The sequence below is a fragment of the Rattus norvegicus genome, chromosome 15 (genome assembly GCF_021556685.1).
Source record: "Rattus norvegicus strain SHRSP/BbbUtx chromosome 15, alternate assembly SHRSP_T2T, whole genome shotgun sequence".
Classification (NCBI taxonomy): domain Eukaryota; kingdom Metazoa; phylum Chordata; class Mammalia; order Rodentia; family Muridae; genus Rattus; species Rattus norvegicus.
The window spans coordinates 13,840,001-13,854,270 of NC_141548.1; the positions used below are offsets into that span (position 1 = coordinate 13,840,001).

At 42.0% G+C, this 14,270-nt stretch overlaps 1 protein-coding gene across 3 annotated transcripts in view; it reads right to left on the minus strand.

Moving 5' to 3' along the window:
- Positions 1 to 14,270, minus strand: part of Nek10 (NIMA-related kinase 10) — a 213,123-nt gene that overhangs the window by 187,077 nt on the left and 11,776 nt on the right. For all 3 annotated transcript variants that reach the window (XM_087585528.1, NM_001433013.1, XM_087585529.1), the window contains 2 exon segments: positions 4,982 to 5,092; positions 4,682 to 4,742 (listed from right to left, as the gene is read on the minus strand). In XM_087585528.1, the coding sequence (XP_087441654.1) occupies positions 4,682 to 4,742; positions 4,982 to 5,055 (135 nt within the window). In that variant the 5' untranslated portion in view covers positions 5,056 to 5,092.

Here is a 14,270-nt window from a genome sequence, read left to right on the forward strand (position 1 = left end):
CAAGTCACAGAATGGGAGAGGTAGAGTGGAAAGCCAAAGGAATGAGGGTTTTCCAATCATTGAGATGACAGAGTTGTAAATGTGGAGGGTTGCCAATATTTTAAAGCATTTACCCTAGCTTGGGCTCTCTTCATCACAAATGATACCACCTGCCGCAGCTCACTGTGACGTACGTTCAGTCTGTCTCACACTGACAGGAGCAGGAGCCTGTGTATTTTGGGCCAGTGATGCTCTCTGGACACTTACACTGGTACTGGGATAAGGTTTAAACATGCAGAAATGTTTAAGTTTCTCGTGTGCTCCAGATACACAGATGGAGAATTTCGGAATCCAGTAGCGCATGCTGCCCAGAACAGAGTGTCGCTTTGCCTGCATTCAGCACGGTACGTATTGTTCACCAAGGGCTCAGACACAGCAACTGGTAAAACCCAATCACTATTGTTCAATGTGAACAATGATACTTAAGACACTGATTTAAAATCTCTGCATTTACTATAGTAAAATAAATGTATTTAGAACACCTAGAATACATCTGCGCTGCTGTATTAAGATCGACCTGGTGGCTCCGTAAGTTGTAAAGATTCATATACTAATAAGTGCCATGGTTGAGAAAACCCTAAGATTCATTTTTTTTGTATCACATGAAAAGTTCTCTTTTCCAAAGTGTGGATGAAATGCTTCTTGCGATCAATTATTAAGTATGAAGTAAGCAAAGTACAATAGAGGAACTATTTTAAGAGTAAACTTATTTCATTGTGCAGAAATTGATGTAAGACCGTGATTTCCTTACACAAAGGTGATTTTCCTTATTTCCTGTAAGGCTTATTTCCTGTAATTCAGAAATGAATTATGATGGTGTCATTGCCGCCCAACATATTTCCTTATCTTCAAGTCACTGTGGAATTTTCAAAATAGTGACAGTCAACTTTCCATTCTATACAACCACCTTTGTATATCAGTTTGGTCACCCAATCTACACCCATCATGAACAAGGGGCCAAAAGAACATAAGCAGACCATGTATAGAGTTGAGACAGGATCCATACCAGACAGATCCCGTGGCTTTAGTCCATCGTTAGCTTGCACTGCGACCCTGGAGAACATATTCAACCTCTGTGTACACCACCATTAATTTTTCTAGTCAAAAAAGCTTGTCATTACAAATTAGGTGATCTCGAAATGTGGGCTAATGATTTAAAAAGACATTAGACATAAAATCATAGCAACAAGTTCATTTTTCTGTCAGACAGAAACATAACACACACACACACACACACACACACACACACGCACACATGCACGCACGCACACATACACGAAGTAGGTTTTCTAGACCTAAGGAATTTCAAGACTCTTTGCCATTGACAATACTCCTAGAATATGGTCTGTAAGAAAGAAGGTAGCAAGCCCAGAGCAAATATGTCTAAACAACTCAAAGAAAGGGAGGGTCAGGAAGCAATACAGCCTCAGTCACTCCCATCAAGGGCAGGCAGATAGCCAGTACTAGGAATCAACTCAGAGAGACTCAGTGGCAAGCTGTATTTGCAAAGACCAGGGACTTGATAACAAGACCCACGATACCACCAGCTCCCTCTGAAAGACAAGCAAGTTTTGTCCAGAACCTCTAGCAGTTTCCCTATTCTTGCTACCTCCCTTCCAAACCCCAGCTCTGCTGTGTCTACAATTCTTGATTCCAGGCCAGGGCATAGGTTAGAAGCCTGCTCAGACCTTCCCAACACAGTAGACCCTGTTTACTGCACTTTCTACAGTCAAGTTTACTGTCTAGCCTGCACAAATTTGCCGAATTCTCTTTGAATTCAGCCATTTCGAAGGCAGAGTCCCATCTCTCTGTTCTTATGTTCCTTGTACATCACGAGAAGCCCAACATATGGCAGCTATTCGATGTGAAGACAGCAAACGAATGCTCGCTTTGTCCCCAGCCAACTCTTCCCTCCAGTGAACAACCTGGGATGAGTTCACCAATCCACACACCCGGTGAAGACATGGCATACGAGATGTGTTGAGACGCCGTGAACATGTAGTGATCAAGGGGTTTGTAGTGCAGGATAGAAGGGACTTGAACATGGGCTTGAGAAACATTCTGCAAAGTTGGTGCCCAGAGCTCGCTATGGCAGAAAGTGAAGGGAGAGACACTAGCCATGGACCAAGGTCTGCCAGGCAGCAGGAGCCCCACAGAAAACCAGCTCTGATGGGACAGTTCTGCAAGTCTATCAGTGAGCAGAGGCAAAGACCATAGCACAACTCAACAATGGCAGCCTGGCTCCTTGGAGAATCAAAGGGAAGACATTCACTTCTCGAGAATTTTGCCCAAACACACTGGTGCATTATTTTTTTCCCTAGAACTTCTAGTAATTGGTCATCATATCCCTTTTATAAACAAAAACAAACAAACAAAATATTTTTAAAAAGGCTACATTACCAGAACTCTAGTAAGTGGACCTGAATCACGAATGTCCTTTTTCCAGTGGACCATTGCAAATCCGAGAAGCAAGTGTGGACCTGTTTGTATGTGTCTTGAAGGTTTCTTGTGCAGCTCTCCCAGCCCTTGTTTTTCATTTTGTCTGGCTTTAGTTTTAATTTATGGTACACTTCCATACATTGTACATTGTTATATGCTCCTTACATTCTTCCTTGAACAAGTGAGGCACCAGGGAATTCCTACGCTGTCTGTCCATCTAGAACCCTCACACATCTACATTGTTTCAGGAAAGGAGAGCAGGGCTCAGTCACTTTTGCTATCAGCAGGACAGATACAGCAACTGCCACAACAGAATTAGGCGTAGAATTTGAGAGGTTTAGGAACCAACCTCGAAGTGAAGCTAGTCACTGCATGCTCCCTTACAGTTCTCTGCTTTCCAAATAATTCAAGCATTTTAAATATACATTATTTATGTATGAAGACTTAGCAAAATGATAGGAATTTGTCAGACAAATGATTGAGAGTTTCAAGTTGGCTAAAAGAGAAAATCATTACATTAACTTTAATCAACCCTGCCAGGTAGTAACAAGGGAATGGTATAATGGAGGGGAAAGAGATCTAGCCCACATGAACTTCAACCCAGAAAACTTTAAGCCCCAAGCCAAATCCAGAAACACTGTAGGCACCTCTTTACCTGGTCAGGCCTGGGGTTGTTCATGTTTATGGTGACCCAATCCCCAGGCCACAGTTCAACTTTTAAAAAACTAGCCTCTAATGTGTGGAATGGATAAATGTTGAATCAAAAGACAAGTCAAAGTTGCTGGCAGTGAAAGGATCTTATCAGGAAGTGAGACCACAAGCCTCCCCAGGACAAGAAACAAAGCTGCTACCAGGAAGAGAGAGTTCCCCAGCTGGGGAAGGCAGCTGTATGTGGAAGAGAGGCCATCGATTTGGGCCTGAGAAACATGACAGCCTTCACAGGGATGAATTCTAGTAGAAAAAGCAAGAACAAGTAGTTTGGGGTGTTATCGTTACACTGGAGGGTATGCAGAGTGGGGAATGGGATCTAAGACAGAACACAGGTGAGGTACCTTCTGGAATAAGCAGAGAGGAGACCTCAGGGATCTCATAGCATGAAAGACACAGAGAAAGCTATTTTAAGGATATTTTGACTCGTTTGAGATTTTTAACTGAGAGTTAATTTTCCAGTTCACCGAAAAGTATCTGCTGTCCAGGGCACACAGGGTAAAGTTATGAAATTGTATTCCGTGAGCAGCCTCTTCTCCTGGGATGCTCATTTCACCATACTGCAGTTTCTCCATCTGTGAAAGTGGATGCTGCGAATATTAAGAAGGTAAAAGTGCAGCCATGGCACCAGCAGGTAAGAAGTACTCCACAAGTATAAACTACCTTATTTGCCCTCAGGTGCCACCAAACCTTGAAGAAGGCATTCTCTAAAATAAATAGATAAAAATGGTATGGTTCTCTGCTGAGTTTGGATGACAGAAGACAAAAAAAAGAACATCATCATCCCATTACCGACCTCAGGAACTCTTAAACAACCTTAAAAGTATAATATTGGAGACTCCAGAGATAAGAGACCAGGATTCAAGCCCATCCCTGCTACTGACAGATCAGCAGTGCTGCACGAGAGTCTGCTGTTGTTCTGAGGACTTCTGTGTTGTTTCCCAAACCCTTAGACCTCTACTCTCATGCCTTCCCAAAGTCTTCTGGTAGCAGAACTAAAAAGTCAGGTTTAGAGATAAACCCAGAGTTCCATTCTTTTCTTGACTAATAAATACATTTAAAAAATGCCACCACATAAATAGCCAACCCTCCCCCTCTTTGGTGAGATGCAATTTGAGAAGGATTATGGGGTGTATTCTATGAAGGAGAAGGATGGGGAGGGGGTACAGAGAGGAGGAAGATGTGGTAAACTGTGCTTCCGAGAATGAGTTTCCCTCAAGCTCTGGGAGGTAATCGCTGGCATCTGTGGACAGAACCGGTTGTTTACAGACTGAGGAATCTGAGTCCTGTTGGTTAGAGCACATGACGACAAGCAAAGAAACAAAAAGGCTGGATGCCGACCAAGTCTTGGCCCAGCCTACCCAGGTGAGAGCAGCAGCTAGAGGAAGCAAGGACGGCACCGGATGAACAGAGAGCGTGCACACAAGGAAGTGAAATGGACCCTTGCGGAAACCCGTGGTGTATATTCGCACACCACATCCTTTGAAAACACTACCTGCTGTTTGCTTGACTGGACGTTCAACAGGCACCGGAGTCTTTTAAGATCTGAATAGTCCCTAGAAGAAAGAACAGCACAATGGTAACCCACAGAAGAATCCAGGGAAGCAAGGTCACATCACTACCGATGGTACAGTCACGAGGATGCCTGTCTCTCTAGATCAGGTTATGCCTGTCAAACACTTCTTTCCAAACTCTAGAAAGGGCTCAGTGTTTGGGTAGACACTACAATCTAGGAGACGATTTCTCACGAAAGCATTAAACCCACTCAATGCCATTGCCCCGTGGATTCACTTACCTGGTGGTGGTCCCCTGTTGCTTCTTATCAGTTGCTTTCTCTATGCTTTTCACCTTTGTGTCTTGATCAGGCATTGTAAAGCATCAGCACCTCAGAATTACCATGGCATTCCTTGGGAAGTAAACAGAAGTGACTTTCAGTTGGGTTATATAATCCAAAGTATTCTCATTTAAAACAGACAAAATTCATCTATGATGTCTAGTCAAACATATAAAATGAATAATTGCAATTATTATATTGAATGGTGCGGATTATTTACTTTGAAAAGGTCTTGCTTAGATCTATTTAGGGTATGTCACCAGCCTATATCTTCTGGCATGGGCTTGACTTAAGTATTCTGACTAAATTTTCACAAATATTATTCTATATTTACAAAATATGTCTATTAAAAAATACTTGAAGGGGGTTGGGGATTTAGCTCAGTGGTAGAGTGCTTGCCTAGCAAGCACAAGGCCCTGGGTTCGGTCCTCAGCTCCGAAAAAAAAAATACTTGAAGTTCAATTGGCAGTAGTAATTTTATGCAGCTTCAGCTGTCTTCCTCTGTAACTATTCTTAATTACACATTATAGGTTCATAGGATTCCTCTCTCATTACAGGTTATGGCCCCATAAGTCTCAGAGAAAGCCAAACCCACTCACAAGTAAGATACTAGTGTTAAGATGTTGTCGTACTTCCAAAATTCTTTATGATCTCTTTCTTCCTTCCTTTCTTTCTTTCTTCCTTTCTTTCTTTCTTCCTTTCTTTCTTTCTTTCTTTCTTCCTTTCTTTCTTTCTTCCTTCCTTTCTCTTTCTTTCTTTCTTTTACTTCTTTCTTTCTTCCTTCTTTTCTCTTTCTTTCTTTTTGTCTTTCTTTTGTCTTTCTTTTTGTCTTTCTTTCATTCCTTCTTCCTTTCTCGTTATCTTTCTTTAGGGATAAGATTTCACTAGGGACCCCTGACTGTCCTTGAACTCATTATCTAGACCAGGCTGGCTTGAACTCATGGTGACTCTGCTGCCTACCCATTTCCATCACTGGGATTACAGGTGTATGTGGCCGCGTTCAGCTTCCAGAATTACTCTTTTCTTTTTAAAGGTTTTTTTCTCCTTAATAGATTTTTTTTAACTTATGTGTATTTCTGTACCTTCCTTAATTTGTGTGCACTATATGTGTTCAAGCGCCCAGGGAGATAGAGGCCAAAAGGCTTCAAATTATCCCCAAACTGAAGTTACAAGCAGTGTGAGTCCCCCGTTACGGGAGCTAAGAATTGAACCAGAGTCCTTTGCAAGATCAGCAAGTGCTCTGAACCGCCGAGCCATCTTCCCAGCTCCCTTCTAGGATCCTTCAAGTGTGAACGCAACTATCTGAACAATACATGTTGGCAGCAATCAGGAGGTCAGGCCAGTCTTGTGCAGGCCATAAACTTAACTGAGTGTGTGGCAGGGAGGTAGCCTGCCTGGAAACACAGCTCAATAGGAAATAGCACCTCAACACTCGGAATTCAGCACTTGAGTATTGCCATGATTACTTTTCCTAGTGTTATTTTTAATCCTACTTCTTCCTTCTCAAAAGTTTTGAGTTCGTCAATACACAGAGTTATCGACTTGTTTGCTTTTTTCTCTTTCCATTCTCATTTTCATAAGAGAAACTGAAAGCTGAAGATATTCCATGGCTTTCTGCGTGTGTTACAAAGCTCCTGACATGAACAACATACATGATGAAAGATTACAGCTCACAGTTACCACGGTTTCTGTCTATCATGAAGCCAGACATCAAGGCAGCAAAGCTTGTGAGCAGCAACTCACAACTTGATGGACAGGAGTCAGAGGGAGAAGGAGGTAGGGAACGAGAATCATATATATCCTTCAAAGCCAAGCCCCCTACCTGTGACTTTTTCTGCCTACATCTCACCTCCTAAGCTGGAGACCAACTAGCATTCCATCTGTACCCGCCTAAGGCCCATAGCCATCTTGGAATGCAAAAGCAACTTAAGCCTTCTCCAAGTATCTCCTGACCCTAACAGTTCCTTGAAAAGTGCCTGACCAAAATCTCTTCTGAAGTCAAAGCCAGCTAGCACCTGTGGGACTCTATAAATCACAAAGAAAGGGGGTCAGTTCTAAGACACGATGGTGCAAAATAGACACCCTCGTTCCAAAATGGAACCATCCAAGACTAGCAAGGAAAGGTTGAAAGCCAGCAGAGCGAACACTAGGTCTTGTGGCTCCATGTCTAGTGCCCAGAGTGCATGAGCTCCGAGCAGCCTACAGGCCTTGCCATTCGCAGGCCACATAAACCCTCCTGGGGTTGCCACATTTCTCAATGGGCGTCTTATGCTCCTGGCATTTCTGCCGTCCTTGATCTCCACTGCAACCTAGGTTTCCATGTCTCAGGGGCTGACTGGAGGGACTCCACTATTGCCTGCTCTTGCCTAGCCTCCCAGGGTTCCCTTTGAAGCCTAGGTGACCTTCTGTGCATATCTGGAAAACAGCCAGCACCATATAAATGACACCAAAGTCTGCCAACAGCTTGACCAACAGCAAGGCAACACTGGACCTCTGTCACATTGAGGGACCCCTGTGAGTGCCTTGGCAATTGAGAATGGTAAAATGGATCCTATGGTAATCCAAGATGTGTCCACAGATGCTCTTCTCCTCTTTAGCTTTGCATTTGCTAGCTTGTATATGGACTCTTGCAAGATTTTGAGGTAGGCTCACGCCATTGTGCCTTTGGTCCCAATGCAAAGTAACAGACATTATTTGCGTGCTGTATTCTCTTCAAGAGCTAGGCCTCCCTGAACTCCAAATTTCCCCCAATGAATTTCTGTAATTCTAAGTTTTTTAGGTCTTTCAAATCCATATTTTGTTCCTAATTCTCGCTATGAACTTGTCTCACAGTTTCTGTCAACATCTGTGACAACATAAATATCAGGGTAATTGCGATTTCTCTACCAGGTTAATTAGTCGATAATATTTTTATTTTATTTTTAATTGTGTATTTGTACGTGCAGTGAAAAATATGGACATGTGTGTGAAGGTGCCAGACAAAGCTGGAGGATCAGATCTCCCTGGAGCTGGAATTAGGTGGATACGAGCCATGGGTTCTGGACACCAAACTCAAGTCCTCTACAAGATTGTTGTGTTCTTTACAGCTTAGCTATCTCCGCAGCTCAAACTATCACCTTTAGCTCATTCTCTCCAAAAGGTATAAGGACACAGACAGAATGAAGACTGTAATCTTTAGCCCAGTTCCCCAGAGAACCAAGATGTGCACTGGGGCCTCAATCTTTAGCCCAGTTCCCCAGAGAACCAAGATGTGCACTGGGGCCTCAATCTTTAGCCCAGTTCCCCAGAGAACCAAGATGTGCACTGGGGCCTCATAGCACAGCCTGTACTATCTACAGTGCTGTCAGCATTTCGAGATACTTCCAGAATAATTCTGTGGCTTCTCTATCCAAATCTACGGACTTTTCCAAACGCCCCCCACAAATTAACCCCTACAAGTCAATGGTTTTCTTAAAAAAAAATTACAGGAGGAGACTTAGACACAGCAACAACCCTGTCTCAGTTGGGGTTTTATTGCTGTAAAGAGTCACCATGACCACTTACAGGGGAAAACATTTCACTGAGACAGGCTTACCCTTTCAGGGCTTTAGTCCATCATCATCAAGACAAGGAGCATGGCAGCATGCAGGCAGACATGCTGTGGGAGAAGGAGCTGAGAGATCTACATCTTGATTCACGCACGGCAGAAAGGAGACTGTCCCACTAGGCCTAGCTTGAGTGTATGAGACTTCAAAGCTCACCTCCACAGTGACAAACTTCCTCCAGCATGGCCACACCAACTCCAACAAGGCTACGTCTCCTAATAACACAAGTGCCTTTGGACCTATGGGTACCATTTTTATTCAAACCACCACAAGCCCTGTAGCTCCTGTACCACTTTTCTGTGTTCGTCAAACTTTCCACTGCTGTAACAAAATACCTGATGCAACATAAAGAAGGAAAGGTTTATTTTGGCCCATGGCTTTAGAGCTTTCCACTGATTATGCCTAGGTATATTCTTCCTGTTCTCTGTTAAGAAGAACATCATATCCATTACCTGCTTATCCCACAGATGGGAAGCCAAGAGACTGGTAAAAAATGAGAACCAACCCTAACTTTGAGATCCATGCCCTTTGTGACCTACTTTTTCCATGTACACCCTTCTTCCCCCAACATTCCTACTACTGGGGACCAAGTGTTTGCAGGAATGAAAAAGCTCCTATCAAAACTATAATGTTTAGATAACATAGAAATTATAAAATTAAATATGATGTTGGTTTAATTAAATTGTATATTCCAAAAATCTGATCGCTTTTCTATGCCACAACTAGATTTCAGCATGTTATACATGGATGAACAAAATCCTATTTTTCTAGAATTGCATACACCTATGTATTGGAAAAACTAGGTTGCTTGGAGACAAAGGACTGCCAATTGATGAGTGTTTCACTGCAATACAATCTAGAGAAATTAAGTTTTTTGAAAGATACAAATATAATATATTGACTTTAAAATATTTTTTCCAATATTGTCATATTTGTGACAAACAATTAAGCTAGGATCAAGATTTTTTAGAGACCAAGGCTTTCATCACTAGTACACAAGAAGCCAGATACTATGAGTACTTTAGAAAGAATTTAGTGAGGTAGAACACCATTTAAAAACTATTTAGTAGACTCCCGCGGATCCCGGCCCGCAGCAGCTCTCTGCTCCCAGACCCCGTGGGAAAGAGACCTCACCGCCTGGTCAGGTGGGCACTCCTGAGGCTGCAGAGCGGAAGAGACCACCAACACTGCTCACCCCTGCCCACATCCCTGGCCCAAGAGGAAACTGTATAAGGCCTCTGGGCTCCCGTGGGGGAGGCCCCAGGAGCGGCAGGACCCCTGCCTGAGACACCGCCGGAACCTGAAGGAAACAGACCGGATAAACAGTTCTCTGCACCCAAATCCCGTGGGAGGGAGAGCTAAACCTTCAGAGAGGCAGACAAGCCTGGGAAACCAGAAGAGACTGCTCTCTGCACACACATCTCGGACGCCAGAGGAAAACACCAAAGGCCATCTGGAACCCTGGTGCACTGAAGCTCCCGGAAACTGCAGCACAAGTCTTCCTGGTTGCTGCCGCTGCAGAGAGCCTGTGGGCAGCACCCCACAAGCGAACTTGAGCCTCGGGACCACAGGTAAGACCAACTTTTCGGCTGCAAGAAAGCTGCCTGGTGAACTCAAGACACAGGCCCACAGGAACAGCTGAAGACCTGTAGAGAGGAAAAACTACACGCCCGAAAGCAGAACACTCTGTCCCTATAACTGACTGAAAGAGAGGAAAACAGGTCTACAGCACTCCTGACACACAGGCTTATAGGACAATCTAGCCACTGTCAGAAATAGCAGAACAAAGTAACACTAGAGATAATCTGATGGCGAGAGGCAAGCACAGGAACCCAAGCAAGAGAAACCAAGTCTACATGGCATCATCGGAGCCCAATTCTCCCACCAAAACAAACATGGAATATCCAAACACACCAGAAAAGCAAGATCTAGTTTCAAAATCACATTTGATCATGATGCTGGAGGACTTCAAGAAAGACGTGAAGAACTCCCTTAGGGAAACACAGGAAAACATTAACAAACAAGTAGAAGCCTACAGAGAGGAATCGCAAAAATCCCTGAAAGAATCGCAAAAATCCCTGAAAGAATTCCAGGAAAACACAATCAAACAGTTGAAGGAATTAAAAATGGAAATAGAAGCAATCAAGAAAGAACACATGGAAACAACCCTGGATATAGAAAACCAAAAGAAGAGACAAGGAGCTGTAGATACAAGCTTCACCAACAGAATACAAGAGATGGAAGAGAGAATCTCAGGAGCAGAAGATTCCATAGAAATCATTGACTCAACTGTCAAAGATAATGTAAAGCGGAAAAAGCTACTGGTCCAAAACATACAGGAAATCCAGGACTCAATGAGAAGATCAAACCTAAGGATAATAGGTATAGAAGAGAGTGAAGACTCCCAGCTCAAAGGACCAGTAAATATCTTCAACAAAATCATAGAAGAAAACTTCCCTAACCTAAAAAAAGAGATACCCATAGGCATACAAGAAGCCTACAGAATTCCAAATAGATTGGACCAGAAAAGAAACACCTCCCGTCACATAATAGTCAAAACACCAAACACACAAAATAAAGAAAGAATATTAAAAGCAGTAAGGGAAAAAGGTCAAGTAACATATAAAGGCAGACCTATCAGAATCACACCAGACTTCTCGCCAGAAACTATGAAGGCCAGAAGATCCTGGACTGATGTCATACAGACCCTAAGAGAACACAAATGCCAGCCCAGGTTACTGTATCCTGCAAAACTCTCAATTAACATAGATGGAGAAACCAAGATATTCCATGACAAAACCAAATTTACACAATATCTTTCTAAAAATCCAGCACTACAAAGGATAATAAATGGTAAAGCCCAACATAAGGAGGCAAGCTATACCCTAGAAGAAGCAAGAAACTAATCGTCTTGGCAACAAAACAAAGAGAATGAAAGCACACAAACATAACCTCACATCCAAATATGAATATAACGGGAAGCAATAATCACTATTCCTTAATATCTCTCAACATCAATGGCCTCAACTCCCCAATAAAAAGACATAGATTAACAAACTGGATACGCAATGAGGACCCTGCATTCTGCTGCCTACAGGAAACACACCTCAGAGACAAAGACAGACATTACCTCAGAGTGAAAGGCTGGAAAACAATTTTCCAAGCAAATGGTCAGAAGAAGCAAGCTGGAGTAGCCATTCTAATATCAAATAAAATTAATTTTCAACTAAAAGTCATCAAAAAAGATAAGTAAGGACACTTCATATTCATCAAAGGAAAAACCCACCAAGATGAACTCTCAATCCTAAATATCTATGCCCCAAATACAAGGGCATCTACATATGTAAAAGAAACCTTACTAAAGCTCAAAACACACATTGCACCTCACACAATAATAGTGGGAGATTTCAACACCCCACTCTCATCAATGGACAGATCATGGAAACAGAAATTGAACAGAGATGTAGACAGACTAAGAGAAGTCATGAGTCAAATGGACTTAACAGATATTTATATAACATTCTATCCTAAAGCAAAAGGATATACCTTCTTCTCAGCTCCTCATGGTACTTTCTCCAAAATTGACCATATAATTGGTCAAAAAACGGGCCTCAACAGGTACAGAAAGATAGAAATAATCCCATGCGTGCTATCGGACCACCACGGCCTAAAACTGGTCTTCGATAACAATCAAGGAAGAATGCCCACATATACTTGGAAATTGAACAATGCTCTACTCAATGATAACCTGGTCAAGAAAGAAATAAAGAAAGAAATTAAAAACTTTTTAGAATTTAATGAAAATGAAGGTACAACATACCCAAACTTATGGGACACAATGAAAGCTGTGCTAAGAGGAAAACTCATAGCGCTAAGTGCCTGCAGAAAGAAACAGGAAAGAGCATATGTCAGCAGCTTGACAGCACACCTAAAAGCTCTAGAACAAAAAGAAGGAAATACACCCAGGAGGAGTAGAAGGCAGGAAATAATCAAACTCAGAGCTGAAATCAACCAAGTAGAAACAAAAAGGACCATAGAAAGAATCAACAGAACCAAAAGTTGGTTCTTTGAGAAAATCAACAAGATAGATAAACCCTTAGCCAGACTAAGGAGAGGACACAGAGAGTGCGTCCAAATTAACAAAATCAGAAACGAAAAGGGAGACATAACAACAGATTCAGAGGAAATTCAAAAAATCATCAGATTTTACTATAAAAACCTATATTCAACAAAACTTGAAAATCTTCAGGAAATGGACAATTTCCTAGACAGATACCAGGTACCGAAGTGAAATGAGGAACAGATAAACCAGTTAAACAACCCCATAACTCCTAAGGAAATAGAAGCAGTCATTAAAGGTCTCCCAACCAAAAAGAGCCCAGGTCCAGACGGGTTTAGTGCAGAATTCTATCAAACCTTCATAGAAGACCTCATACCAATATTATCCAAACTATTCCACAAAATTGAAACAGATGGAGCACTACCGAATACCTTCTACGAAGCCACAATTACTCTTATACCTAAACCACACAAAGACACAACAAAGAAAGAGAACTTCAGACCAATTTCCCTTATGAATATCGACGCAAAAATACTCAACAAAATTCTGGCAAACCGAATCCAAGAGCACATCAAAACAATCATCCACCATGACCAAGTAGGCTTCATCCCAGGCATGCAGGGATGGTTTAATATACGGAAAACCATCAACGTGATCCATTATATAAACAAACTGAAAGAACAAAACCACATGATCATTTCATTAGACGCTGAGAAAGCATTTGACAAAATTCAACACCCCTTCATGATAAAAGTCCTGGAAAGAATAGGAATTCAAGGCCCATACCTGAACATAGTAAAAGCCATATACAGCAAACCAGTTGCTAACATTAAACTAAATGGAGAGAAACTTGAAGCAATCCCACTAAAATCAGGGACTAGACAAGGCTGCCCACTCTCTCCCTACTTATTCAATATAGTTCTTGAAGTTCTAGCCAGAGCAATCAGACAACAAAAGGAGGTCAAGGGGATACAGATCGGAAAAGAAGAAGTCAAAATATCACTATTTGCAGAGGATATGATAGTATATTTAAGTGATCCCAAAAGTTCCACCAGAGAACTACTAAAGCTGATAAACAACTTCAGCAAAGTGGCTGGGTATAAAATTAACTCAAATAAATCAGTTGCCTTCCTCTATACAAAAGAGAAACAAGCCGAGAAAGAAATTAGGGAAACGACACCCTTCATAATAGACCCAAATAATATAAAGTACCTCGGTGTGACTTTAACAAAGCAAGTAAAAGATCTGTACAATAAGAACTTCAAGACACTGAAGAAGGAAATTGAAGAAGACCTCAGAAGATGGAAAGATCTCCCATGCTCATGGATTGGCAGGATTAATATAGTAAAAATGGCCATTTTACCAAAAGCAATCTACAGATTCAATCCAATCCCCATCAAAATACCAATCCAATTCTTCAAAGAGTTAGACAGAACAATTTGCAAATTCATCTGGAATAACAAAAAACCCAGGATAGCTAAAGCTATCCTCAACAATAAAAGGACTTCAGGGGGAATCACTATCCCTGAACTCAAGCAGTATTACAGAGCAATAGTGATAAAAACTGCATGGTATTGGTACAGAGACAGACAGATAGACCAATGGA